The sequence below is a fragment of the Triticum dicoccoides genome, chromosome 3A (assembly GCF_002162155.2).
Source record: "Triticum dicoccoides isolate Atlit2015 ecotype Zavitan chromosome 3A, WEW_v2.0, whole genome shotgun sequence".
Taxonomy (NCBI): Eukaryota; Viridiplantae; Streptophyta; class Magnoliopsida; order Poales; family Poaceae; genus Triticum; species Triticum dicoccoides.
The window spans coordinates 623360244-623384859 of NC_041384.1; the positions used below are offsets into that span (position 1 = coordinate 623360244).

Genomic DNA, 24616 nt, shown 5'->3' on the forward strand with positions numbered 1-24616 from the left:
TTTCCTACGACTCAAATCCACCAAAAAGAAACATAGAAAAGATGTCGTCTTCAACAGTCTTCGAGGGGCACCCAACCGTCTTGTGCCTAGCGATGAAACATCTGGGATACTCAAGGCACACGATTAGTCCGCAAACGCATTGTCATAAATCACCAAAACACCTTAGGGATAAATATGCCCTTACACTTTCTCTTTTTTTTTATTCCTCACTTGGGACAATGTTCTAGAAAATGATGATCATCACACTTCTATTTATTTACAACTCAATGATTACAGCTCAATACTAGAACAAAATATGACTCTATATGAATGCCTCCGACGGTGTACCGGGATATGCAGTGAACCAAGAGTGACATGTATGAAAGAATTATGAACGATGGTTTTTCCACAAATACTATGTCAACTACATGATCATGATAAGCAATATGACAATGATGAATGTGTCATGATGAACGGGATGATGGAAAGTTGCATGGCAATATATCTCGGAATGGCCATGGAAATGCCATAATAGGTAGGTATGGTGGTTGTTTTGAGGAACATATAAGGAGGTTTATGTGTGAAAGAGCGTATCATATCACGGGTTTTGATGCACCTGCGAAGTTTGTGCCAACTCTCAATGTGAGAAAGAGCAATGCACGGTACCGAAGGGGATAGCAAGGATGGAAGGGTGAGAGTGCGTATAATCCATGGACTCAACATTAGTCATAAAGAACTCACATACTTATTGCAAAAATCTACAAGTCATCAAAAACCTCAGTACTACGCGCATGCTCCTAGGGGGATAGATTGGTAGGAAAAGGCCATCGCTCGTCCCCGACCGCCACTCATAAGGAAGACAATCAAATAACACCTCATGTTTCAAATTTGTTGCATAACGTTTACCATACGTGCATGCTATGGGACTTGCAAACTTCAACACAAGTATTTCTCAATTTCACAACTACTCAACTAGCACGACTTTGATATTATTACCTCCATGTCTCAAAACAATCATCAAACATCAAACTTCTCTTAGTATTCAACACACTCATAAGAAAGTTTTATTATTAATCTTGCATACCAAGCATATTAGGATTTTAAGCAAATTACCATACTATTAAGACTCTCAAAATAATCTAAGTGAAGCATGAGAGATCAATAGTTTCTATAAAACAAATCCACCACCGTGCTCTAAAAGATATAAGTGAAGCACTAGAGCAAAATTATATAACTCAAAAGATATAAGCGAAGCACATAGAGTATTCTAAAAAATTCCAAATCATGTATGGCTCTCTAAAAAGGTGTGTACAGCAAGGATGATTGTGGTAAACTAACAAGCAAAGACTCAAATCATACAAGACGCTCCAAGTAAAACACATATCATGTGGTAAATAAAAATATAGCTCCAAGTAAAGTTACCGATAGAAGTAGACGAAAGAGGGGATGCCTTCCGGGGCATCCCCAAGCTTTGGATTTTAGGTGTCCTTAGATTATCTTGGGGGTGCCATGGGCATCCCCAAGCTTAGGCTCTTGCCACTCCTTGTTCCATAATCCATCAAATCTTTACCCAAAACTTGAAAACTTCACAACACAAAACTTAAAGTAGAAAACTCGTGAGCTCCGTTAGCGAAAGAAAACAAAAGACCACTTCAAGGTACTGTAATTAACTCATTATTTATTTATATGGGTGTTATACCTACTGTATTCCAACTTCTCTATGGTTCATAAACTATTTTACTAGCCACAGATTCATCAAAATAAGTAAACAACACACGCAAAACAGAATCTGTCAAAAGCAGAACAGTCTGTAGTAATCTGTAGCTAGCGCAAGATCTGGGACCCAAAAAATTCTAAAATAAATTGCTGGACGTGAGGAATTTATCTATTAATCATCTTCAAAAAGAATTAAATAAATAGCACTCTCCAAATAAAAATGGCAGCAGTTCTCGTGAGCGCTAAAGTTTCTGTTTTTTACAGCAAGTTCAACAAGACTTTCCCCAAGTCTTCCCAACGGTTCTACTTGGCACAAACACTAATTAAACACAAAAAACACAAACAAAACAGAGGCTAAATAATTTATTTATTACTAAGCAGGGGCAAAAGGCAAGGAATAAAAATAAAATTGGGTTGCCTCCCAACAAGCGCTATCGTTTAACGCCCCTAGCTAGGCATAACAAGCACGAATAGATCTAGGTAATGCCATCTTTGGTAGGCATTCCATAAGTGGCTCTCATAATAGATTCATAAGGTAATTTAATTTTCTTTCTAGGAAAGTGTTACATGCCTTTCCTTAGCGGAAATTGGAATCTAATATTTCCTTCCTTCATATCAATAATTGCACCAATCGTTCTAAGGAAAGGTCTACCAAGAATAATAGGACATGAAGGATTGCAATCTATGTCAAGAACAACAAAGTCTACGGGCACATAATTCCTATTTGCAACAATAAGAACATCATTAATTCTTCCCATAGGTTTCTTAATAGTGGAATCCGCAAGGTGCAAGTTTAGAGAGCAATCATCAAAATCACGGAAACCTAACAAATCACACAAAGTCTTTGGAATCGTGGAAACACTAGCACCCAAATCACATAAAGCATAGCATTCATGATCTTTCATTTTAATTTTAATAGTTGGTTCCCACTCATCATAAAGTTTTCTAGGGATAGAAACTTCTAATTCAAGTTTTTTTTCATAAGATTGCATCAAGGCATCAACGATATGTTTAGTAAACGCTTTATTTTGACTATAAGCATGAGGAGAATTTAGCACGGATTGCACCAAGGAAATACAATAAATCAAAGAGCAATTCTCATAGTTAAATTCCTTGAAATCCATAATAGTGGGTTTAGCAACATCTAGGGTTTTAATTTCTTCAATCCCACTTTTATCAAATTTAGCATCAAGGTCAAAAGATTCAGAATTCTTGGAATGCCTTCTAGGTAAAGGTGGATCATGTTCAGTCCCATCATTATCAAGATTCATATTGCAAAACAAAGATTTAATAGGGGACACATCAATAACTTTTAGATCTTCATTATTATTTTCATAGGAACTAGAAGAACACGCTTTTATAAAGGCATCTTTCTTAGCACGCATCATAGTGGTTCTTTCTTTGCACTCGTCAATGGAAATTCTCATGGCTTTGAGAGACTCATTGATATCATGCTTAGGAGGAATAGATCTAAGTTTCAAAGAATCAACATCAAGAGCAATTGTATCAACGTTCCTAGCCAAATCATCAATCTTAAACAATTTTTCTTCAATCATAGCATTAAAATTCTTTTGCGAAGTAATAAATTCTTTAATATTAGAATAAAAATCAGAGGGCATCTTATTACAATTTCCATAAGAATTGTTGTAGGAATTACCATAATTATTAGAGGGATTACTAGGATAAGGCCTAGGATTGAAATTTCCTCTATACGCATTATTACCAAAATTGTTCCTACCAACAAAATTCACATCCATAGATTCATTATTATTCTCAATCAAAGTAGACAAGGGCATATCATTAGGATCAGAATAAACACTCTTATTAGCAAATAATTTCATAAGTTCATCCATCTTTCCACTCAAAACATTAATTTCTTCTATCGCATGCACCTTTTTAGTAGATCTTTCAGTATGCCATTGAGAATAATTAACCATAATATTATCTAGGAGTTTAGTAGCTTCTCCTAAGGTGATTTCCATAAAAGTGCCTCCCGTGGCCGAAACTAAAAGATTTCTAGAAGCAAAATTCAATCCGGCATAAAAAATTGTATAATCATCCACAAGTTTAAACCATGAGTAGGGCAATTATGTATCATTAATTTCATTCTCTCCCAAGCTTGTGCAACATGTTCATGATCAAGTTGCTTAAAGTTCATAATATCGTTTCTAAGAGAGATGATCTTAGTAGGAGGAAAATACTTAGAGATAAAAGCATCTTTGAAATTGTTCCATGAATCAATACTATTTTTAGGCAAAGACGAAAACCAAGCTTTAGCACGATCTCTAAGTGAAAAAGGAAATAGCTTCAATTTAACAATATCATTATCCACATATTTCTTCTTTTGCATGTCACACAAATCAACGAAGCTATTAAGATGGGTAGCGACATCTTCACTAGGAAGGCCGGAGAACGGATCTTTCATGACAAGATTCAGCAAAGCAGTATTAATTTCACAAGATTCGGCATCGGTAAGAGGAGCAATCGGAGTGCTAATAAAATCATTGTTGTTGGTATTGGTGAAGTCACACAATTTAGTTTTATCTTGAGCCATCGCGACAAACAAGCAAACTAACACACAAGCAAACAAAAAGCAAGCGGACAAAAAGGGGCAAATAGAGAAAGAGAGGGGGGATAGAGAGAGAGAGAGGGTGAATAAAACAGCAAGGGTGAATTGGGGGGAGAGGAAAATGAGAGGCAAATGGCAAATAATGTAATGCGGGAGATAAGGGTATGTGATGGGTACTTGGTATGTTGACTTTTGCGTAGACCTCCCCGGCAACGGCACCAGAAATGGCTCGTTGATGGGAGATAAAATGTTAACTTGACTTCGCGTGAGCCTCCCCGGCAACGGCGCCAGAAATCCTTCTTGCTACCTCTTTTAGCACTGCGTTGGTTTTCCCCGAAGAGGAAGGGATGATGCAGCAAAGTAGTGTAAGTATTTCCCTCAGTTTTTTAGAACCAAGGTATCAATCCAGTAGGAGGCTACGCACGAGTCCCTCGTACCTGCACAAAACAAATAAATCCTCGCAACCAACGCAAATAGGGGTTGTCAATCCCTATAGGGCCACTTACGAGAGTGAGATCTGATAGATATGATAAGATAATATTTTTGGTATTTTTATGATAAAGATGCAAAGTAAAATAAAAGTAAAGTAAATAGCAAAGTAAATAACTAAGTAGTAGGAGATTAATATGATAGAGATAGACCCGGGGGCCATAGGTTGCACTAGTGGCTTCTCTCGAGAGCATAAGTATTCTACGGTGGGTGAACAAATTACTGTTGAGCAATTGACAGAATTGAGCATAGTTATGAGAATATCTAGGTATGATCATGTATATAGGCATCACGTCCGAGACAAGTAGACCGACTCCTGTCTGCATCTACTACTATTACTCCACTCATCGACCGCTATCCAGCATGCATCTAGGGTATTAAGTTAAAAATAGAGTAACGCCTTAAGCAAGATGACATGATGTAGAGGGATAGACTCATGCAATATGAAGAAAACCCCATCTTGTTATCCTCGATGGCAACAATACAATACGTGCCTTGCTGCCCTTACTGTCACCGGGAAATGACACCGCAAGATTGAACCCAAAGCTAAGCACTTCTCCCATTGCAAGAAAGATCAATCTAGTAGGCCAAACCAAACTGATAATTCGAAGAGACTTGCAAAGATAACCAATCATACATAAAAGAATTCAGAGAAGATTCAAATATTATTCATAGATAGACTTGATCATAAACCCACAATTCATCAATCTCAACAAACACACCGCAAAAAGAAGATTACATCGAATAGATCTCCACAAGAGAGGGGGAGAACATTGTATTGAGATCCAAAAAGAGAGAAGAAGCCATCTAGCTACTAACTATGGACCCGTAGGTCTGAAGTAAACTACTCACACTTCATCGGAGAGGCTATGGTGTTGATGTAGAAGCCCTTCGTGATCGATGCCCCCTCCGGCGGAGCTCTGGAACAGGCCCCAAGATGGGATCTCGTGGATACAGAAAGTTACGGCGGTGGAATTAGGGTTTTGGCTCCCGTTATGATCGTTTGGGGTACGTGGATATATATAGGAGGAAGAAGTACGTCGGTGGAGCAACAAGGGGCCCACGAGGGTGGAGGGTGCGCCTGGGGGGGTAGGCGCGCCCCCTACCTCGTGGGCTCCTGTTACGTGGCTTGACGTAGGGTCCAAGTCTCCTAAGTTGTATTCGATGAGAAAATCACGTTCCCGAAGCTTTCATTCCGTTTGGACTCCGTTTGATATTCCTTTTCTTCGAAACCCTAAAATAGGCAAAAAGCAGCAATTCTAGCTGGGCCTCCGGTTAATAGGTTAGTCTCAAAAACAATATAAAAGTGGATAATAAAGCCCAATAATGTCCAAAACAGTAGATAATATAGCATGGAGCAATCAAAAATTATAGATATGTTGGAGACGTATCACCCTCCGGGAGGGGGAAATCGTCACCATCGTCATCACCATCGATCCTCTCATCGAGAGGGGGTTAATCTCCATCAACATCTTCACCAGCACCATCTTATCTCAAACCCTAGTTCATCTCTTGTATTTGATCTTTGTCTCAAAACCTTAGATTGGTACCTGTGGGTTGCTAGTAGTGTTGATTACTCCTTGTAGTTGATGCTAGTTGGTTTATTCGGTGGAAGATTATATGTTCAGATCCTTTATGCATATTAATACCCCTCTGATTATGAACATGAATATGATTTGTGAGTAGTTACGTTTATTCCTGAGTACATGGGAGAAGTCTTGCTATAAGTAGTCATGTGAATTTGGTATTCGTTCGATATTTTGATGAGATCTATGTTGTCTCTCTGAGGGAGTCCTGGACTAAGGGGTCCTCGGGCATCCGGCCTGTTGGACATGGGCTGGACTAATGGGCTGAGAAGGTACAAGATCGAAGACTCTCTCCTGTGTCCGGATGGGACTCTCCTTGACGTGGAAGGCAAGCCTGGCGATCAAATATGAAGATTCCTTTCTCTGTAACCGACCTTGTACAACCCTAGTCCCCTCCGGTGTCTATATAAACCGGAGGGCTTAGTCCGGATCGGAGGATAGATAGATAATCATAGTTAGACAGGCTAGGCTCTTAGGGTTTAGCCATTACAATCTCGTGGTAGATCAACTCTTGTAATACTCATATTCATCAAGATCAATCAAGCAGGAAGTAGGGTATTACCTCCATAGAGAGGGCCCGAACCTGGGAAAACATTGTGTCCCCCGTCTCCTGTTACCATCGACCTTAGACGCACAGTTCGGGACCCCCTACCCGAGATCCGCTGGTTTTGACACCGACATTGGTGCTTTCATTGAGAATTCCACTGTGTCGTCGTCAAGAGGTTTGATGGCTCCTTCAATCATCTACAACAACGTTGTCCAAGGGGAAGTCTTCCTCCCCGGATAGATTTTCATGTTCGGCGGCTTCGCACTGCGGGCCAACTCGCTTGGCCATCTGAGCAGATCGAAAGCTACACCCCTGGCCATTAGGTCAGATTTGGAAGCTTGAGCTATGTCGCGGATATCCGTGGAGACTTGATCTTCGACGGATTCGAGACCATGGCAGCCGCTCCCTGTCACCACGATGAACATGATGTAAATCTGTCATCGGTCCATACGCAGGAGATAGTACCTGTAGCTGCTCTGGCCATAGATCCGGAGCAGATCGCGCCATCCGAAGACGGGAAGCTCAACCCCACCGCAGAAGTCGCAGACTTAGCAGCGTTGGAGCCGCACACAGACTTAACTTCAAGTGACATCTATGTCACATGAACCACGGGCTCGTCCCCGGCTACAGGTTTCGAACCTTGTGCGTCTGCATACGTCGAGCCTGATCGGTCATCGATCGTCGAATTCAGCTCCGCGGACATCTTCTGGCACTCGCCCTTGGGCGACGTGTTAAATTCGTTAAGAGCACTATCCTTAGCGGGGGGCCCACAGCCGAATTGTATCTAGTTTGAACCGGAGGCTAATGACGGAGAATTTTGCTTCCCACCGCCCACTTCATAGCCACTGTCGAGGACTTAACTGACATGCTCAATTACGGCTCCGACGACATCGATGGTATGGACGAGGATGCCGGAGAAGAAGAGGCCCAAAACCCGACGTTTACCGGACGCTGGACGGCCACTTCCTCGTATGATGTATACATGGTGGATGCACCAAAAGAGAATAGCGGCGATGACAAGGAGGATCCAGTTGAGGATAAACCTCCCGAGATACAATCAAAGCGCCAGCGTCAGCGGCGCCACTCTAAGTCACACCGCAGCAAAGACAGCAACACCGGCACGGTAGAAGATAACACTCCAGAAGGTGCCGAAGACAACGAAGACCCCGTTGATGCAACTACTGAACAGGATGAACGGGAAGATGTGCAAGTTAGCCCTGGTAAACAGGCCATGCATGAAGACTCAGAGGACAGTAATTATCTTCTGCTCTCTGGGTATGAGGCGAGCCTCGGCACTGAGGATTTCATCGTGCCTGAGGAACCTCTGGAGCAGGAGCGCTTCAAGCGCCAGCTAATAGCCACTACAAGGAGCCTGGAAAAGAAGCAACGGTAGCTTCGAGTTGACCAAGATCTGCTCAACGATAAATGGACCGATGTCCCAGCAATCGAAGAATACAACCTTAAGAGCCTAGCCAAAAGCTACCCGAAGCGCAAATTGCTACCTCAGTTTGACGACGAGGCACCGGAGCACATACCCCCATCGCGCAATGCGGCTGACCGACCACCACATGGTCGGGATGAAACGACAACTCAAGCCAAACACCAGCCCGCCCCGCTTCATCGCAAATGCAGAGGTAAAACAGCTCATGGTCATACATATGACCTTTGGCAGGACCTGAACAACAGAGCAGGACATACCAGATCGATCTACGGATCGCGAGGACGTGCCTCGACCCATGACGACGGCTATCTATTCGGACGTGACAAACCTAGTCACGCACGGGCCAAAAGCCGCAGACAGACTCCATCGGAGCTACGTCGCGATGCGACCCGATATAGAGGTGCCACACACCCTCTTTGCTTCACTGACGAAGTCATGGAACATGAATTCCCAGAAGGGTTCAAACTCGTGAATATCGAATCGTACGATGGAACCATAGATCCCGCGGTATGGATCGAATACTTCATTCTCCATATTCATATGGCCCGCGGTGATGACCTTCATGCCATTAAATACCTCCCCATAAAACTCAAAGGACCACCCCGACACTGGATGAACAGTCCGTTGATACGTCTCCAACGTATCTATAATTTTTGATTGCTCCATGCTATATTATCTACTGTTTTAGGCAATATTGGGCTTTATTATCCACTTTTATATTACTTTTGGGACTAACATATTAACCGGAGGCCCAGCCCAGATTTGTTGTTTTATGCCTATTTCAGTGTTTCGAAGAAAAGGAATATCAAACGGAGTCGAAACGGAACAAAATCAACTGGAGAAGTTATTTTTGGAACGAAAGCCACCAGATAGACTTGGACTCCACGTCAGGAGATACGGGAGGTGCTCACGAGGGTGGGGGCGCCCCCCCTAGGGCACGCCCCCTGCCTCGTGGGGCCCCCGTAGCTCCTCCGACGTACCTCCTGCACCCATATATACCTTCATACCCTAAAACTTCCAGAACGGAGATTAGATCGGGAGTTCTGTCGCCAGAAGCCACCGAAAACCAATCTAGACCCGTTTCGGCACCCTGCCGGAGGGGGCAATTCCTCTCCGGTGGCCATCTTCATCATCCCGGTGCTCTCCATGACGAGGAGCGAGTAGTTCTCCCTCGGGGCTGAGGGTATGTACCAGTAGCTATGTGTTTGATCTCTCTCTCTCTCTCTCTCTCTCTCGTGATTCTTGATTTGGCACGATCTTGATGTATCGCGAGCTTTGCTATTATAGTTGGATCTTATGTTTCTCCTCCCCCTCTACTCTCTTGTAATGAATTGAGTTTTCCCCTTGAAGTAATCTTATCGGATTGAGTCTTTAAAGATTTGAGAACACTTGATGTATGTCTTGTCGTGCGTATCTGTGGTGACAATGGGATACCACATGATTCACTTGATGTATGTTTTGGTGATCAACTTGCAGGTTCCGCCCATGAACCTATGCATAGGGGTTGGCACACGTTTTCGTCGTGATTCTCCGGTAGAACTTTGGGGCACTCTTTGAGGTCCTTTGTGTTGGTTGAATAGATGAATCTGAGATTGTGTGATGCATTAATCATACCCATGGATACTTGAGGTGGCATTGGAGTATCTAGGTGACATTAGGGTTTTGGTTGATTTGTGTCTTAAGGTGTTATTCTAGTATGAACTCTAGGGTTGTTTGTGACACTTATAGGAATAGCCCAACGGATTGATTGGAAAGAATAACTTTGAGGTGATTTCGTACCCTACCATAATCTCTTCGTTCGTTCTCCGCTATTAGTGACTTTGGAGTGACTCTTTGTTGCATGTTGAAGGATAGTTTTATGATCCAATTATGTTAGTATTGTTGAGGGAACTTACACTAGCAAAAGTATGAACCCTAGGCCTTGTTTCAACACACTGCAATACCATTTACGCTCACTTTTACCATTAGTTACCTTGCTGTTTTTATAATTTCAGATTACAAATACCTTTATCTACCATCCATATACCGCTTGTATCACCATCTCTTCGCCGAACTAGTGCACCTATACAATTTACCATTGTATTGGGTGTGTTGGGGACACAAGAGACTCTTTGTTATTTGGTTGCAGGGTTGCTTGAGAGAGACCATCTTCGTCCTACGCCTCCCACGGATTGATAAACCTTATGTCATACACTTGAGGGAAAATTGCTACTGTCCTACAAATCTCTGCACTTGGAGGCCCAACAACGTCTACAAGAAGAAGGTTGTGTAGTAGACATCAAGCTCTTTTCTGGCGCCGTTGCCGGGGAGGTGAGTGCTTGAAGGTATATCTTTAGATCTTGCAATTGAGTCTTTTAGTTTCTTGTTTTATCACTAGTTTAGTTTATAAAAGAAAACTAAAAAATGGAATTGAGTTTGTCTCATACGCTTCACCTTTTTAATATCTTTCGTGAGTATGATGGAAAGGAAAATTGTGCTCAAGTGCTAGAAGAAGAAATCTATAAAATGTTTGGCACTAAATGTTTGAATGATGAGCATGATTGCAATGTTGTTAGTACGAATTCTTTGAATATCCATGATGCTAATGATGATTGCACTAGTTATGATGAAATGCCTCCTATAAACATTTCAATTTTTGTGGAAGATAATGATACTTCTTATAATCTTGAAAATCTTTTTGGCACTTGCTTGGAAGAATATGATAATTGCTATACTATCGGTGCTATCTATACTATTAATGATGAGAGTGATTATGCTTATGATATGAAAAGGCCCAAGCTTGGGGAAGCTATGTTTGATGAGGATGACATATTTGAGAATATATTTGCTGCAATTAATGTTTGTCCCAAGCTTGGGGAAGCTATGATTAATGAATATGATATTTTTAGTCTCCCAACTTTTGATATGCAAGTTTATAATGATGATAGCATGCCTCCTACTTATGATGATTATTGTGATGATACTTATGCTATAAAAAGTAGTGATTATATTTATAAAACTTGTCATGATTATGATTACCCCTTCTCTGAACATTACTCTTTTAATATGGAAACAATTTATAGTATTCAAGTTTCCTATGATACTCCCACTATTCCGAATGAGAAGAATTTTGCCTATGTGGAGAGTAGTAAATTATCTATGCTTGTAGATCATGAAAAGAATGCTTTAGGTGCTGGTTATATTGTTGAATTCATTCATGATGATACTGAAAATTATTATGAGGGAGGAATATATGCTTGTAGGAATTGCAATAATATCAAGTTTCCTCTCTATGTGCTTAAAGTTTCGAAGTTATGCTTGTTTTACCTTCCTATGCAAGTTGATTCATGTTCCCACAAGTTGTTTGCTCACAAAAACCCTATGCATAGTAAGAGGGTTAGACTTAAATGTGCTAGTCATATTCTTCATGATGCTCTCTTTATGTTACAATTCTTATCCTTTATGTGAGCATCGTTGAAATCATCACGCCTAGCTAGGGGCATTAAACAATAGCGCTTGTTGGGAGGCAACCCAACTTTATTTGTGTTCCTTGCTTTTTGTTCCTGTTTAGTAATAAATAATTCATCTAGCCTCTGTTTAGATGTGGTTTTATGCTTTTAATTAGTGTCCGTGCCAAGTAGAACCTTTGGGAAGACTTGGGGAAAGTCTTTGCGATCATGCTGTAAAAAAACAGAAACTTTAGTGCTCACGAGAACTGCTGCCATTTTTATTTGGAGAGTGCTATTTAGTTAATTCTTTTTGAAGATGATTAATAGATAAATTCCTCAGGTCCAGAAATTTATTTGAGAATTTTATGAGTTCCATAAGTATACGTTTGATCCAGATTACTACAGACTGTTCTGTTTTTGATAGATTCTGTTTTCGATGTGTTGTTTGCTTATTTTGATGAATCTATGAGTAGTATCGGAGGGTATGAACCATAGAGAAGTTGGAATACAGTAGATATTACACCAATATGAATTTAGAATGAGTTCATTACAGTACCTTATGATGGTGATTTGCTTTCTTATACTAACGGAGCTTACGAGTTTTCTACTTTAAGTTTTGTGTTGTGAAGTTTTCAAGTTTTGGGTAAGGATTCGATGGACTACGGAATAAGGAGTGGCAAGAGCCTAAGCTTGGGGATGCCCAAGGCACCCCAAGGTAATATTCAAGGACAACCAAGAGCCTAAGCTTGGGGATGCCCCAAAAGGCATCCCCTCTTTCGTCTCCGTTCATCGGTAACTTTACTTGGAGCTATATTTTTATTCGCCACATGATATGTGTTTTGCTTGGAGCATCAATTTATTTTGTTAGGATTTGCTTGCTGTTTGAATAAAATACCAAGATCTGAAATTCTTAAATGTTAGAGAGTCTTCACATAGTTGCATAATTATTCAACTACTCATTGATCTTCACTTATATCTTTCGGAGTAGTTTGTCATTTGCTCTAGTACTTCACTTATATCTTTTAGAGCACGGTGGTGGATTTGTTTTATAGAAACTATTGATATCTCATGCTTCACTTAGATTATTTTGAGAGTCTTGATAGCATGGTGATTTTCTTAAAATCCTAATATGCTAGGTATTCAAGAATAATAAAATTCTCTTATGAGTGTGTTGAATACTAAGAGAAGTTTGATACTTGATGATTGTTTTGAGATATGAGGATGGTGATATTAGAGTCATGCTAGTTGAGTAGTTGTGAATTTGAGAAATACTTGTGTTGAAGTTTGTGATTCCCGTAGCATGCACGTATGGTGAACCGTTATGTGATGAAGTCGGAGCATGATTTATTTATTGATTGCCTTCCTTATGAGTGGCGGTCGGGGACGAGCGATGGTCTTTTCCTACCAATCTATCCCCCTAGGAGCATGCACGTAGTACTTTGTTTCGATAACTAATAGATTTTTGCAATAAGTATGTGAGTTCTTTATGACTAATGTTGAGTCCATGGATTATACGCACCTTCACCCTTCCACCATTGCTAGCCTCTCTAGTACCACACAACTTTCGCCGGTACCATAAACCCACCATATATCTTCCTAAAAACATCCACCATACCTACCTATTATGGCATTTCCATAGCCATTTCAAAATATATTGCCATGCAACTTTCCACCGTTCCGTTATTATGACACGTTTCATCATTGTCATATTGCTTAGCATGATCATGTAGTTGACATTGTATTTGTGGCAAAGCCACCATTCATAATTCTTTCATACATGTCACTCATGCATCATCACATATCCCGGTACACCGCCGGAGGCATCCATATAGAGTCATACTTTGTTCTAGTATCGAGTTGTAATCATTGAGTTGTAAATAAATAGAAGTGTGATGATCATCATTCAATAGAGCATTGTCCCAAAAAAGAAAAAAGAAAGGCCAAATAAAAAAGGAAAGGCCAAATAAAAAAAGAAAGGCCAAATAAAAAATAAAAAAATAAAAATAAAAAATAAAAGGGACAATGCTACTATCCTTTTACCACACTTGTGCTTCAAAGTAGCACCATGATCTTCATGATAGAGAGTCTCCTATGTTGTCACTTTCATATACTAGTGGGAATCTTTCATTATAGAACTTGGCTTGTATATTCCAATGATGGGCTTCCTCAAAATGCCCTATGTCTTCATGAGCAAGCGAGTTGGATGCACACCCACTAGTTTCTTTTGTTGAGCTTTCATACACTTATAGCTCTAGTGCATCCGTTGCATGGCAATCCCTACTCACTCACATTGATATCTATTAATGGGAATCTCCATAGCCCGTTGATAAGACTAGTCGATGTGAGACTACCTTCTCCCTTTTTTCCTCTCCACAACCACCATTCTATTCCACCTATTGTGCTATGTCCATGGCTCACGCTCATGTATTGCGTGAAGATTGAAAAAGTTTGAGAACATTAAAAGTATGAAACAATTGCTTGGCTTGTCATCGGGGTTGTGCATGATTTAAATATTTTGTGTGGTGAAGATGGAGCATAGCCAGACTATATGATTTTGTAGGGATAGCTTTCTTTAGCCATGTTATTTTGAGAAGACATGATTGCTTAGTTAGTATGCTTGAAGTGTTATTATTTTTATGTCGGTATGGACTTTTGTCTTGAATCTTTCGGATCGGAATATTCATATCACAAGTAAGAAGAATTACATTGAAATTATGCCAACTAGCATTCCACATCAAAAATTATCTTTTTTATCATTTACCTACTCGAGGACGAGCAGGAATTAAGCTTGGGGATGCTTGATACGTCTCCAACGTATCTATAATTTTTGATTGCTCCATGCTATATTATCTACTGTTTTAGGCAATATTGGGCTTTATTATCCACTTTTATATTACTTTTGGGACTAACCTATTAACCGGAGGCCCAGCCCAGATTTGCTGTTTTATGCCTATTTCAGTGTTTCGAAGAAAAGGAATATCAAACAGAGCCGAAACGGAATGAAATCAACTGGAGAAGTTATTTTTGGAACGAAAGCCACCGGATAGACTTGGACTCCACGTCAGGAGATACGGTAGGTGCTCACGAGGGTGGGGGGAGCCCCCCTAGGGCGCGCCCCCTGCCTCGTGGGGCCCCCGTAGCTCCTCCGACGTACCTCCTGCACCCATATATACCTACGTACCCTAAAACTTCCAGAACTGAGATTAGATCGGGAGTTCCGCCGCCAGAAGCCTCCGTAGCCACCGAAAACCAATCTAGACCCGTTCCGGCACCCTGCCGTAGGGGGTAATCCCTCTCCGGTGGCCATCTTCATCATCCCGGTGCTCTCCATGACGAGGAGGGAGTGGTTCTCCCTCGGGTCTAAGGGTATGTACCAGTAGCTATGTGTTTGATCTCTCTCTCTCTCTCTCTCTCGTGATTCTTGATTTGGCACGATCTTGATGTATCGCGAGCTTTGCTATTATAGTTGGATCTTATGTTTCTCCTCCCCCTCTACTCTCTTGTAATGAATTGAGTTTTCCCCTTGAAGTAATCTTATCGGATTGAGTCTTTAAAGATTTGAGAACACTTGATGTATGTCTTTTCGTGCGTATTTGTGGTGACAATGGGATACCACGTGATTCACTTGATGTATGTTTTGGTGATCAACTTGCGGGTTCCGCCCATGAACCTATGCATAGGGGTTGGCACACGTTTTCGTCGTGATTCTCCGGTAGAACTTTGGGGCACTCTTTGAGGTCCTTTGTGTTGGTTGAATAGATGAATCTGAGATTGTGTGATGCATATCGTATAATCATACCCACGGATACTTGAGGTGACATTGGAGTATCTAGGTAACATTAGGGTTTTGGTTGATTTGTGTCTTAAGGTGTTATTCTAGTACGAACTCTAGGGCTATTTGTGACACTTATAGGAATAGCCCAACGGATTGATTGGAAAGAACAACTTTGAGGTGGTTTTGTACCCTACCATAATCTCTTCATTCATTCTCCGCTATTAGTGACTTTGGAGTGACTCTTTGTTGCATGTTGAGGGATAGTTTTATGATCCAATTATGTTAGTATTGTTGAGGGAACTTACACTAGCGAAAGTATGAACCCTAGGCCTTGTTTCAACACATTGCAATACCATTTACGCTCACTTTTACCATTAGTTACCTTGTTGTTTTTATAATTTCAGATTACAAATACCTTTATCTACCATCCATATACCGCTTGTATCACCATCTCTTCGCCGAACTAGTGCACCTATACAATTTACCATTGTATTGGGTGTGTTGGGGACACAAGAGACTCTTTGTTATTTGGTTGCAGGGTTGCTTGAGAGAGACCATCTTCATCCTACGCCTCCCACGGATTGATAAACCTTAGGTCATCCACTTGAGGGAAATTTGCTACTGTCCTACAAACCTCTGCACTTGTAGGCCCAACAACGTCTACAAGAAGAAGGTTGTGTAGTAGACATCACCTGCCCAAAAATTCCATCGGCAGCTGGGAGGACTTGGAAGAAGCCTTCCTTGACAACTTCCAAGGTACATATGTTCGACCTCCGGACGCTGATGACTTAAGCCATATAGTTCAACAGCCCGGAGAGTCTGCAAGGAAATTCTGGACTAGGTTCTTAACTAAAAAGAACCAGATCGTCGACTGTCCGGATGCCGAAGCCCTAACAGCCTTTAAACACAGCATCCGCGACAAATGGCTCGCCCGCCATCTCGGCCAAGAGAAGCCAAAGTCCATGGCAGCCCTCACAGCACTCGTGACCCACTTTTGTGCGGGCGAGGATAGTTCGCTGGCCCGTAGAAAAAACAATGCAAGCGACGTCGGCACCCCTGAAACCAAAAATAGCAACAACAAGTCCCGACTCAACAGATACAATCGTCAAAACAACAATGACAACACTGATGGTACGACGGTCAATGCCGGATTCATATAGAGTCATTGCACATCCCGGTACACCGCTGGAGGCATTCATATAGAGTCATATCTTTGTTCTAGTATCGAGTTGTAATATTGAGTTGTAAGTAAATAAAAGTGTGATGACCATCATTATTAGAGCATTGCCCCAGTGAGGAAAGGATGATGGAGACTATGATTCCCCCACAAGTCGGGATGAGACTCCAGACGAACAAAGTAAAAAAAAGGAAAAAAGAGAAAGGCAAAAAAAGAGAAGGCCCAAAAAAGTAAAAAAAATAAAAATAATAAAAAATGAGAGAAAAAGAGAGAAGGGGCAATGTTACTATCCTTTTACCACACTTGTGCTTCAGAGTAGCACCATGTTGTTCATATAGGGAGTCTCTTGAGTTATCACTTTCATATACTAGTGGAAATTTTCATTATAGAACTTGGCTTGTATATTCCGATGATGGGCTTCCTCAAACGCCCGAGGTCTTCATGAGCAAGTAAGTTGGATGCACACCCACTTAGTTTCAGTTTGAGCTTTCATACACTTATAGCTCTAGTGCATCCGTTGCATGGCAATCCCTACTCAGTCACATTGATATTTATTGATGGGCATCTCCATAGCCCGTTGATACGCCTAGTTGATATGAGACTATCTTCTCCTTTTGTCTCCTCCACAACCACCATTCTATTCCACCTATAGTGCTATGTCCATGGCTCACGCTCATGTATTGCGTGAAAGTTGAAAAGGTTTGAGAACGTCAAAAGTATGAAACAATTGCTTGGCTTGTCATCGGGGTTGTACATGATGTGAATATTTTGTGTGGTGAAGATGGAGCATAGCCAGAGTATATGATTTTGTAGGGATAACTTTCTTTAGCCATGTTATTTTGAAAAGACATGATTGCTTTAATAGTAGGCTTGAATTATTATTGTTTTTATGTGAAATGATAGACTATTGCTTTGAATAACTCGTATCTTAATATTCGTGCCATGATTAGATATGTGATCAAGATTATGCTAGGTAGCATTCCACATCAAAAATTATCTTTTTTATCATTTACCTACTCGAGGACGAGCATGAATTAAGCTTGGGGATGTTGATACGTCTCTGTCGTATCTATAATTTTTGATTGTTCCATGCCAATATTCTACAACTTTCATATACTTCTGGCAACTTTTTATACTATTTTGGGACTAACATATTGATCTAGTGCCCAGTGCCAGTTCCTGTTTGTTGCATGTTTTTTGTTTCGCAGAATATCCATATCAAATGGAGTCCAAACGGGATAAAAACTGACAGAGAATTTTTTTGGAATATATATGATTTTTGGGAAGAAAAATCCACGCGAGACGATGCCCGAGGGGGGCACGAGGCAGGGGGCGCGCCCCTGACCCTCGTGACCACCCCGTAAGGCGGTTGGTGCCCTTCTTTCGCCGCAAGAAAGCTAATATCCGGATAGAGATCATGTTGAAATTTCAGCTCAATCGGAGTTACGGATCTCCGGGAATATAAGAAACGGTGAAAGGGTAGAATCTGAGAACGCAGAAAGAGAGAGACAGAGAGACAGATCCAATCTCAGAGGGGCTCTCGCCCCTCCCACGCCATGGAGGCCAAGGACCAGAGGGGAAACCCTTCTCCCATCTAGGGAGGAGGTCGAGGAAGAAGAAGAAGGAGGAGGGCTCTCCCCCCTCGCTTCCGGTGGCACCGGAGTGCCACCGGGGGCCATCATCATCACCGCAATCTTCACCAACAACTTCACAGCCATCATCACCAACTCTTCCCCCCTCTATGCAGCGGTGTAACCTCTCTCTTACCGGTTGTAATCTCTACTTAAACATGGTGCTCAACGCTATATATTATTTCCCAATGATGTATGGCTATCCTATGATGTTTGAGTAGATCCATTTTGTCCTATGGGTTATTTGATGATCAAGATTGGTTTGAGTTGCATGTTTTATTATTGGTGATGTCCTATGGTGCTCTCCGTGCCGCGTAAGCGTGAGGGATCCCCGCTGTAGGGTGTTGCAATACGTTCATGATTCGCTTATAGTGGGTTGCGTGAGTGACTGAAACACAAACCCGAGTAAGGGGGTTGTTGCGTATGGGATAAAGAGGACTTGATGCTTTAATACTATGGTTGGGTTTTACCTTAATGATCTTTAGTAGTTGCAGATGCTTGCTAGAGTTCCAATCATAAGTGCATATGATCCAAGTAGAGAAAGTATGTTAGCTTATGCCTCTCTCTCATATAAAATTGCAATAGTGATTACCGGTCTAGTTATCGATTGTCTAGGGACAAATAACTTTCTCGTAACAAAAAGCTCTTTACTAAAAGTAACTTAGTTGTGTCTTTATCTAAACAGCCCCTACTTTTTATTTACGTAATCTTTATTATCTTGCAAACCTATCCAACAACACCTACAAAGTACTTCTAGTTTCATACTTGTTCTAGGTAAAGCGAACGTCAAGCGTGCGTAGAGTTGTATCGGTGGTCGATAGAACTTGAGGGAATATTTGTTCTACCTTTAGCTCCTCGTTGGGTTCGACACTCTTACTTATGAAAGAGGCTACAATTGATCCCCTATACTTGTGGGTTATCAACGATGATGATGAAGTTACCGGCGCAGGGCTTCGCCTAAGCACTACGACGATATGACCGAGGTGTGTAACTGTGGAGGGGGGCACCACACATGGCTAAAAGATCAACTTGTGTGTTCTAGGGTGCCCCCCTGCCCCATATATAAAGGAGGGAGGGGGAGGCCGGCCGGCCCTAGGGGCGCACCCAAGGATAAGGAGTCCTACTAGGATTACCAATCCTAGTAGGATTCCTCCATAAGGAAGAGAGGGGGAAGGAAGGAGAGGGAGAGGGAGTAGGAAAGGGGGGCGCCGCCCTCCCTTCCCTTGTCCAATTCAGACTGCAGGGGTCGGACTGCAGGGGGGGCTGCCCTGGCTGCCCTCCTCTCTCTCCAACAAGGCCTATGGTGGCCCATTAGTTCCCCCCGGGGGGTTCCGGTAACCCCTCCCGCACTCCGTTTTTACCCGAAACTATCTGAAACACTTCCAGTGCCCGAATAACATGGTCCAATATATCAATCTTTATGTCTCGACCATTTCAAGACTCCTCGTCATGTTCGTGATCTCATCCGGGACTTCGAACAACCTTCGGTCATCAAATCACATAAACTCCTAATAAAAATCATCGTCGAACGTTAAGTGTGCGGACCCTACGGGTTCGAGAACTATGTAGACATGACTGAGACACATCTCCGGTCAATAACCAATAACGGAACCTGGATGCTCATATTGGCTCCTACATATTCTACGAAGATCTTTATCGGTCAAACCGTATAACAACACACGTTGTTTCCTTTGTCATCGATATGTTACTTACCCGAGATTCGATCGTCGGTATCATCATACCTAGTTCAATCTCGTTACCGACAAGTCTCTTTACTCGCCCCGTAATGCATCGTTCTGTAACTAACTCATTAGTCACATTGCTTGCAAGGCTTATAGTGATGAGCATTACTGAGAGGGCCCAGAGATACCTCTCCGACATTCGGAGTGACAAATCTTAATCTCGATCTATGCCAAGTCAAGAAACACCATTGGAGACACCTGTAGAGTATCTTTATAATTACCCAGTTACGTTGTGACGTTTGATAGCACACTAAGTGTTCCTCCGGTATTCGGGAGTTGCATAATCTCATAGTCATAGGAACATGTATAAGTCATGAAGAAAGCAATAGCAATAAACTAAACAATCATAGTGCTAAGCCAACAGATGAGTCTTGTCCATCACATCATTCTCTAATGATGTGATCTCGTTCATCAAATGACAACACATGTCTATGGCTAGAAAACTTAACCATCTTTGATTAACGAGCTAGTCAAGTAGCGGCACACTAGGGACACTCTGTTTGTCTTATGTATTCACACATGTACTAAGTTTTTGATTAATACAATTCTAGCATGAATAATAAACATTCATCATGATATAAGAAAATATAAATAACAACTTTATTATTGCCTCTAGGGCATATTTCCTTTAGGATCGCCGACACCTCCGCGATAGTGCGACAAGGCAAGTTACGGCGACGACGACGACGACGACAACAAAAATCTAGCACCGGAGGCAGGAGAGTGGGGCACTGGAGAGAGAAACATGACATTCACGATTTACTTCTGGGAAGGGGACAACTGGCTGATGGCTTTGAGATTCGTTTGACTACGTGTCAACTGATGGAGAGGGTCCAACCATTGGGAGCATGCGACCCGAGTCGCATAAGATTTTTTCCCATGCAAACTACTCGTACTCTTCACAAAAATTTAACCAAATCAATTGAACCAGCCACCTTTTGTATGAGAGCTTAATTTTTTTAAAGAAGGAGAATATATTGAACCAGCCACCTTTATTTTTTGAGGCAAATTGAACCAGCCACCTAGAGAAAAACTAAAAAAAAACCACAAAAAAGACACTTTTTTTTGAGAAAAAAAAACGACACGAAAGAAGGGAAAAGAAAACTTCCGGCCCACCAACAATCTATGGGCCGAAGTCAAGTTCAAGCCCACAGCCCGGCCCACCAAGGTAAACGAGCGTTTTAGGGTTTAGGCTTCCCGGCATAGATATAAAACCAGGCTCTAGGGTTTCCACTCCGCCGCGCCGCCCCCTCCTCCCACCCTGCCTCGTCGCGGTAAGCCACCTCCGCCTCTCCCTTTCTCCTCTCTTGGTGCTTCCATTTAACTCGTCTGTTCCTTCCGTCTGACCCGCCATTCTTCTCCCTCTCTGTCGCTGCGCAGGAACAGTGCTCCCACCGCCGGCGCCATGAGGTACGGACACGCTTCTCCTTTGGCCCCGACAGTAGTTTTGGTTTGCTTTGGGGTGCGGGATCCGTGAGATGTTTACAGTCTGTTAACTATGTGATCCAGCATTGGTCGCTAGTCAGTTTGTTTGCTGCTGTGGCGACTGGTCTGTTCCGTGGTGCTTAGGATTTACCGAGCGGTTGTTAGCGGCGAGCAAATTTATCTTTCGTACCGTGTTACATGCCTCGCATCCTTGGTGTGGTTGCTTTTTAATCAGAAAGCATGCTTGTTTTCCCTTTTGTTTGTTGGAGCAAGCACTGATGCGTCCTGTAGATCTACATTAGATGCTATATACTGTATCATCTATCTTGTCAGTTGCTAGATACATTTCCGAAAGAGTTCATAGAATCAGACCCATGAATTTGTTGCATGCCACGCTGTCCCTAGAAAGCTGTAGCGGCATTAGATGCTAAATATATTTGTTCAGCGGCAGCTAGCTTGCTCTGGGATGGGAGCATTCCTGCAAAATTTCCATAAGTGAGGGAATAAGTCTGTATCGAATCTAGTCTTTCTGTTTGTAGGCGCCCCTTTGTGTCTGCTGCACAATGCTGTGATTTATATGTTTAATTGCTGTGAACATCAGTTTTTGTTGAACCTGTTCTGTGAATTAGCAACATGCTTTATGTTTAGCTGAACTTTTTACAAGCTTAGTTACTGATGCTGCTGCATGAAGTCCTCACAAGCTTATTAGAGCTGTATGTGTTTCTTGCAAACGTAGGTCATGTTTTATTGGCACCTTGCCAGTTATAGAAGCATAGAACTTAACCTCCATTGTCGTGCCGTACCATTCAACTAACTGCTGATTCCTCCATATTTCAGTAAGTTGCAGAGCGACGCCCTGAGGGAGGCAATCACAAACATTATCAATGACTGCCGTGAGAAGAACCGCAAGTTCGTTGAAACCATTGAGCTGCAGATTGGTCTGAAGAACTATGACCCGCAAAAGGACAAGCGTTTCAGTGGTTCTGTCAAGCTTCCTCACATCCCTCGCCCAAAGATGAGGGTTTGCATGCTTGGTGATGCCCAGCACGTTGAAGAGGTACCATATGCTTCTATCAATTTTTATTTCACCTGTGCTGAAAACATAATTAAGTTTATTGTTCTTCAATATGGTTTTCACTTGTGTTTAGTGAAATGAGTTGTTTACCTTGATCATTCAAAACCCAGTATAAGTCCAGTGATTTTCTACCTTCAGTCAGAACTTTTCATACATGCAAAGTATTTTTCTTGAGCCATAAGTTCATTTTTATAATGTTTCACTAGCAACACTTAGTTTTATCATTTGTTTTAGATTGTATGCTATTCAGCAATTCTTTGCTTTACGTTTCCTGATATTTCTGTTGTACTCTTGTTATCAATGCTGGATGCAGGCAGGGAAAATGGGCCTAGACTGCATGGATGTGGAATCCCTTAAGAAGATGAACAAAAACAAGAAGCTGGTCAAGAAGCTTGCAAAGAAGTATCATGCTTTCCTTGCATCTGAGGCTATTATTAAGCAGATTCCCCGACTTCTTGGACCTGGTCTTAACAAGGCAGGCAAGTATTTCTTGTTCCATGTTCTGCATTAGAAGATTGTTTGCTGGTGTGATCAGTTCATGTTTGATTAACTTTGACTATTGGCAGTTATTTTTATTGCCAAATAAACATCTCATCGCTTTTGCATGGATATTGCATTTAGTCATAGGTTATTAAAAGTGGGCCATGCTATGAAATACAGTAAATCATACTCCCTCTGTCCCAAAATAAGTGACTCAACTTTGTACTAAAGGTACTACAAAGTGGAGTCACTTATTTTGGGATGGAGGGAGTAGCATCTTTGCTGTCTGCTTGTGTTGTTTAACCTTAGTAGCTCACTGGCACACTATAGCATCGCTATCTCTTGCTGGCATAACGTCTCTGTCTTTATTTTATTTTTGAGAGCATCTGTGATCTGCTTCCTCTATATTCATCCTTGCACTTTGAGGTATGCTTACCTATGAAGAAAGCATTGGGGAAAATATTCTGAGATGCTCCTTTTTGTTTCATATATTACTGCAAATCCTTGTTCCCTAAATGTAAATTCCACAAGTATATAAAACTGTGCCTTTATAATATTTCTGTTTTTCTTAGGTAAGAAATATGGGAACTGGGTTTGTGGCAAGGCCTAGGGTTTACTGGTCTTTAGTAGTCCATTGATGAATGCTGAAATCTATGTTAAAATCATACCTTCTAGTGGATTTTTATTGAAATTTAGGAGACATACACTTCGGCATGTCAATGTATTTTGTTTAGATTATGTACTTCGTAGTGTATGACGCAATTAGGCATACGTTGCTATCTTCTGGACTATACTTAGTAACTGAAGTGTTGTTTTCTACCTTGTTACTACTCTTGTTCTTACGTGATAATCAACTGCAGGAAAGTTTCCAACTTTGGTGTCTCACCAGGAATCCCTTGAGTCCAAGGTTAATGAGACCAAGGCCACAGTCAAGTTCCAGTTGAAAAAGGTGCTTTGCATGGGTGTTGCCGTTGGCCACCTGGGTATGGAGGAGAAGCAGATCTTCCAGAACGTGCAGATGAGCGTCAACTTCCTCGTCTCTCTGTTGAAGAAGAACTGGCAAAACGTATGTTATGTGCCCCCTGCCATACCTGCACACAATATTTTCATCAACATTTGGCTATTGATTGGTGGTTATATGTTAAAAATAGATTACTGATTGATCTGTAATTTCTTGCAGGTGAGATGCTTGTACCTGAAGAGCACGATGGGGAAGGTGTACCGGTTGTTCTAGGCTCTAGTCTTCTAGGATTTCCAGGAGATTGACAACTTGGGAACTTTTGTTGCTTTCTCAATTATCAAATTTTCGTGCGCTGAGGAGTGACAATTATTGTCTTGTACTGAGATGCTTTGTTCTATTGTCTGGAACTTGATGACATTTTATCCGTTGTCCCTGTGCCTTACTACTGCTCTGCCTGCTGTCATCAGCTTAACACTAGATTCAGCATTACTCCTTCGGTATTTACGACCGTCAGAATCTTATTTTACCGAGTGTGTCGGACGGTGGAATCTCGGTGTATCCGTGCTGCCCCGCTGACATCCTTGGAGCATCCCAG

The 24616-nt window shown here is 41.7% G+C and overlaps 1 protein-coding gene and 1 non-coding gene across 2 annotated transcripts; both read left to right on the top strand.

Annotated features, from left to right (window-relative positions):
• The first annotated feature begins 21279 nt into the window (after window positions 1–21279).
• LOC119269663 (60S ribosomal protein L10a-like) lies at window positions 21280–24463 on the top strand. The gene is made up of 6 exons (XM_037551558.1): window positions 21280–21354; window positions 21461–21490; window positions 22343–22562; window positions 22894–23059; window positions 23921–24126; window positions 24241–24463. Exons 2-6 carry the CDS (start codon window positions 21486–21488, stop codon window positions 24292–24294), a joined length of 651 nt encoding a protein of 216 aa, XP_037407455.1. The 5' UTR covers window positions 21280–21354; window positions 21461–21485; the 3' UTR covers window positions 24295–24463.
• Window positions 23440–23535, top strand: LOC119273911. The gene has a single exon (XR_005135041.1). It is a non-coding gene; the product is annotated as a small nucleolar RNA snoR26 (small nucleolar RNA).
• Window positions 24464–24616: the final 153 nt, after the last annotated feature.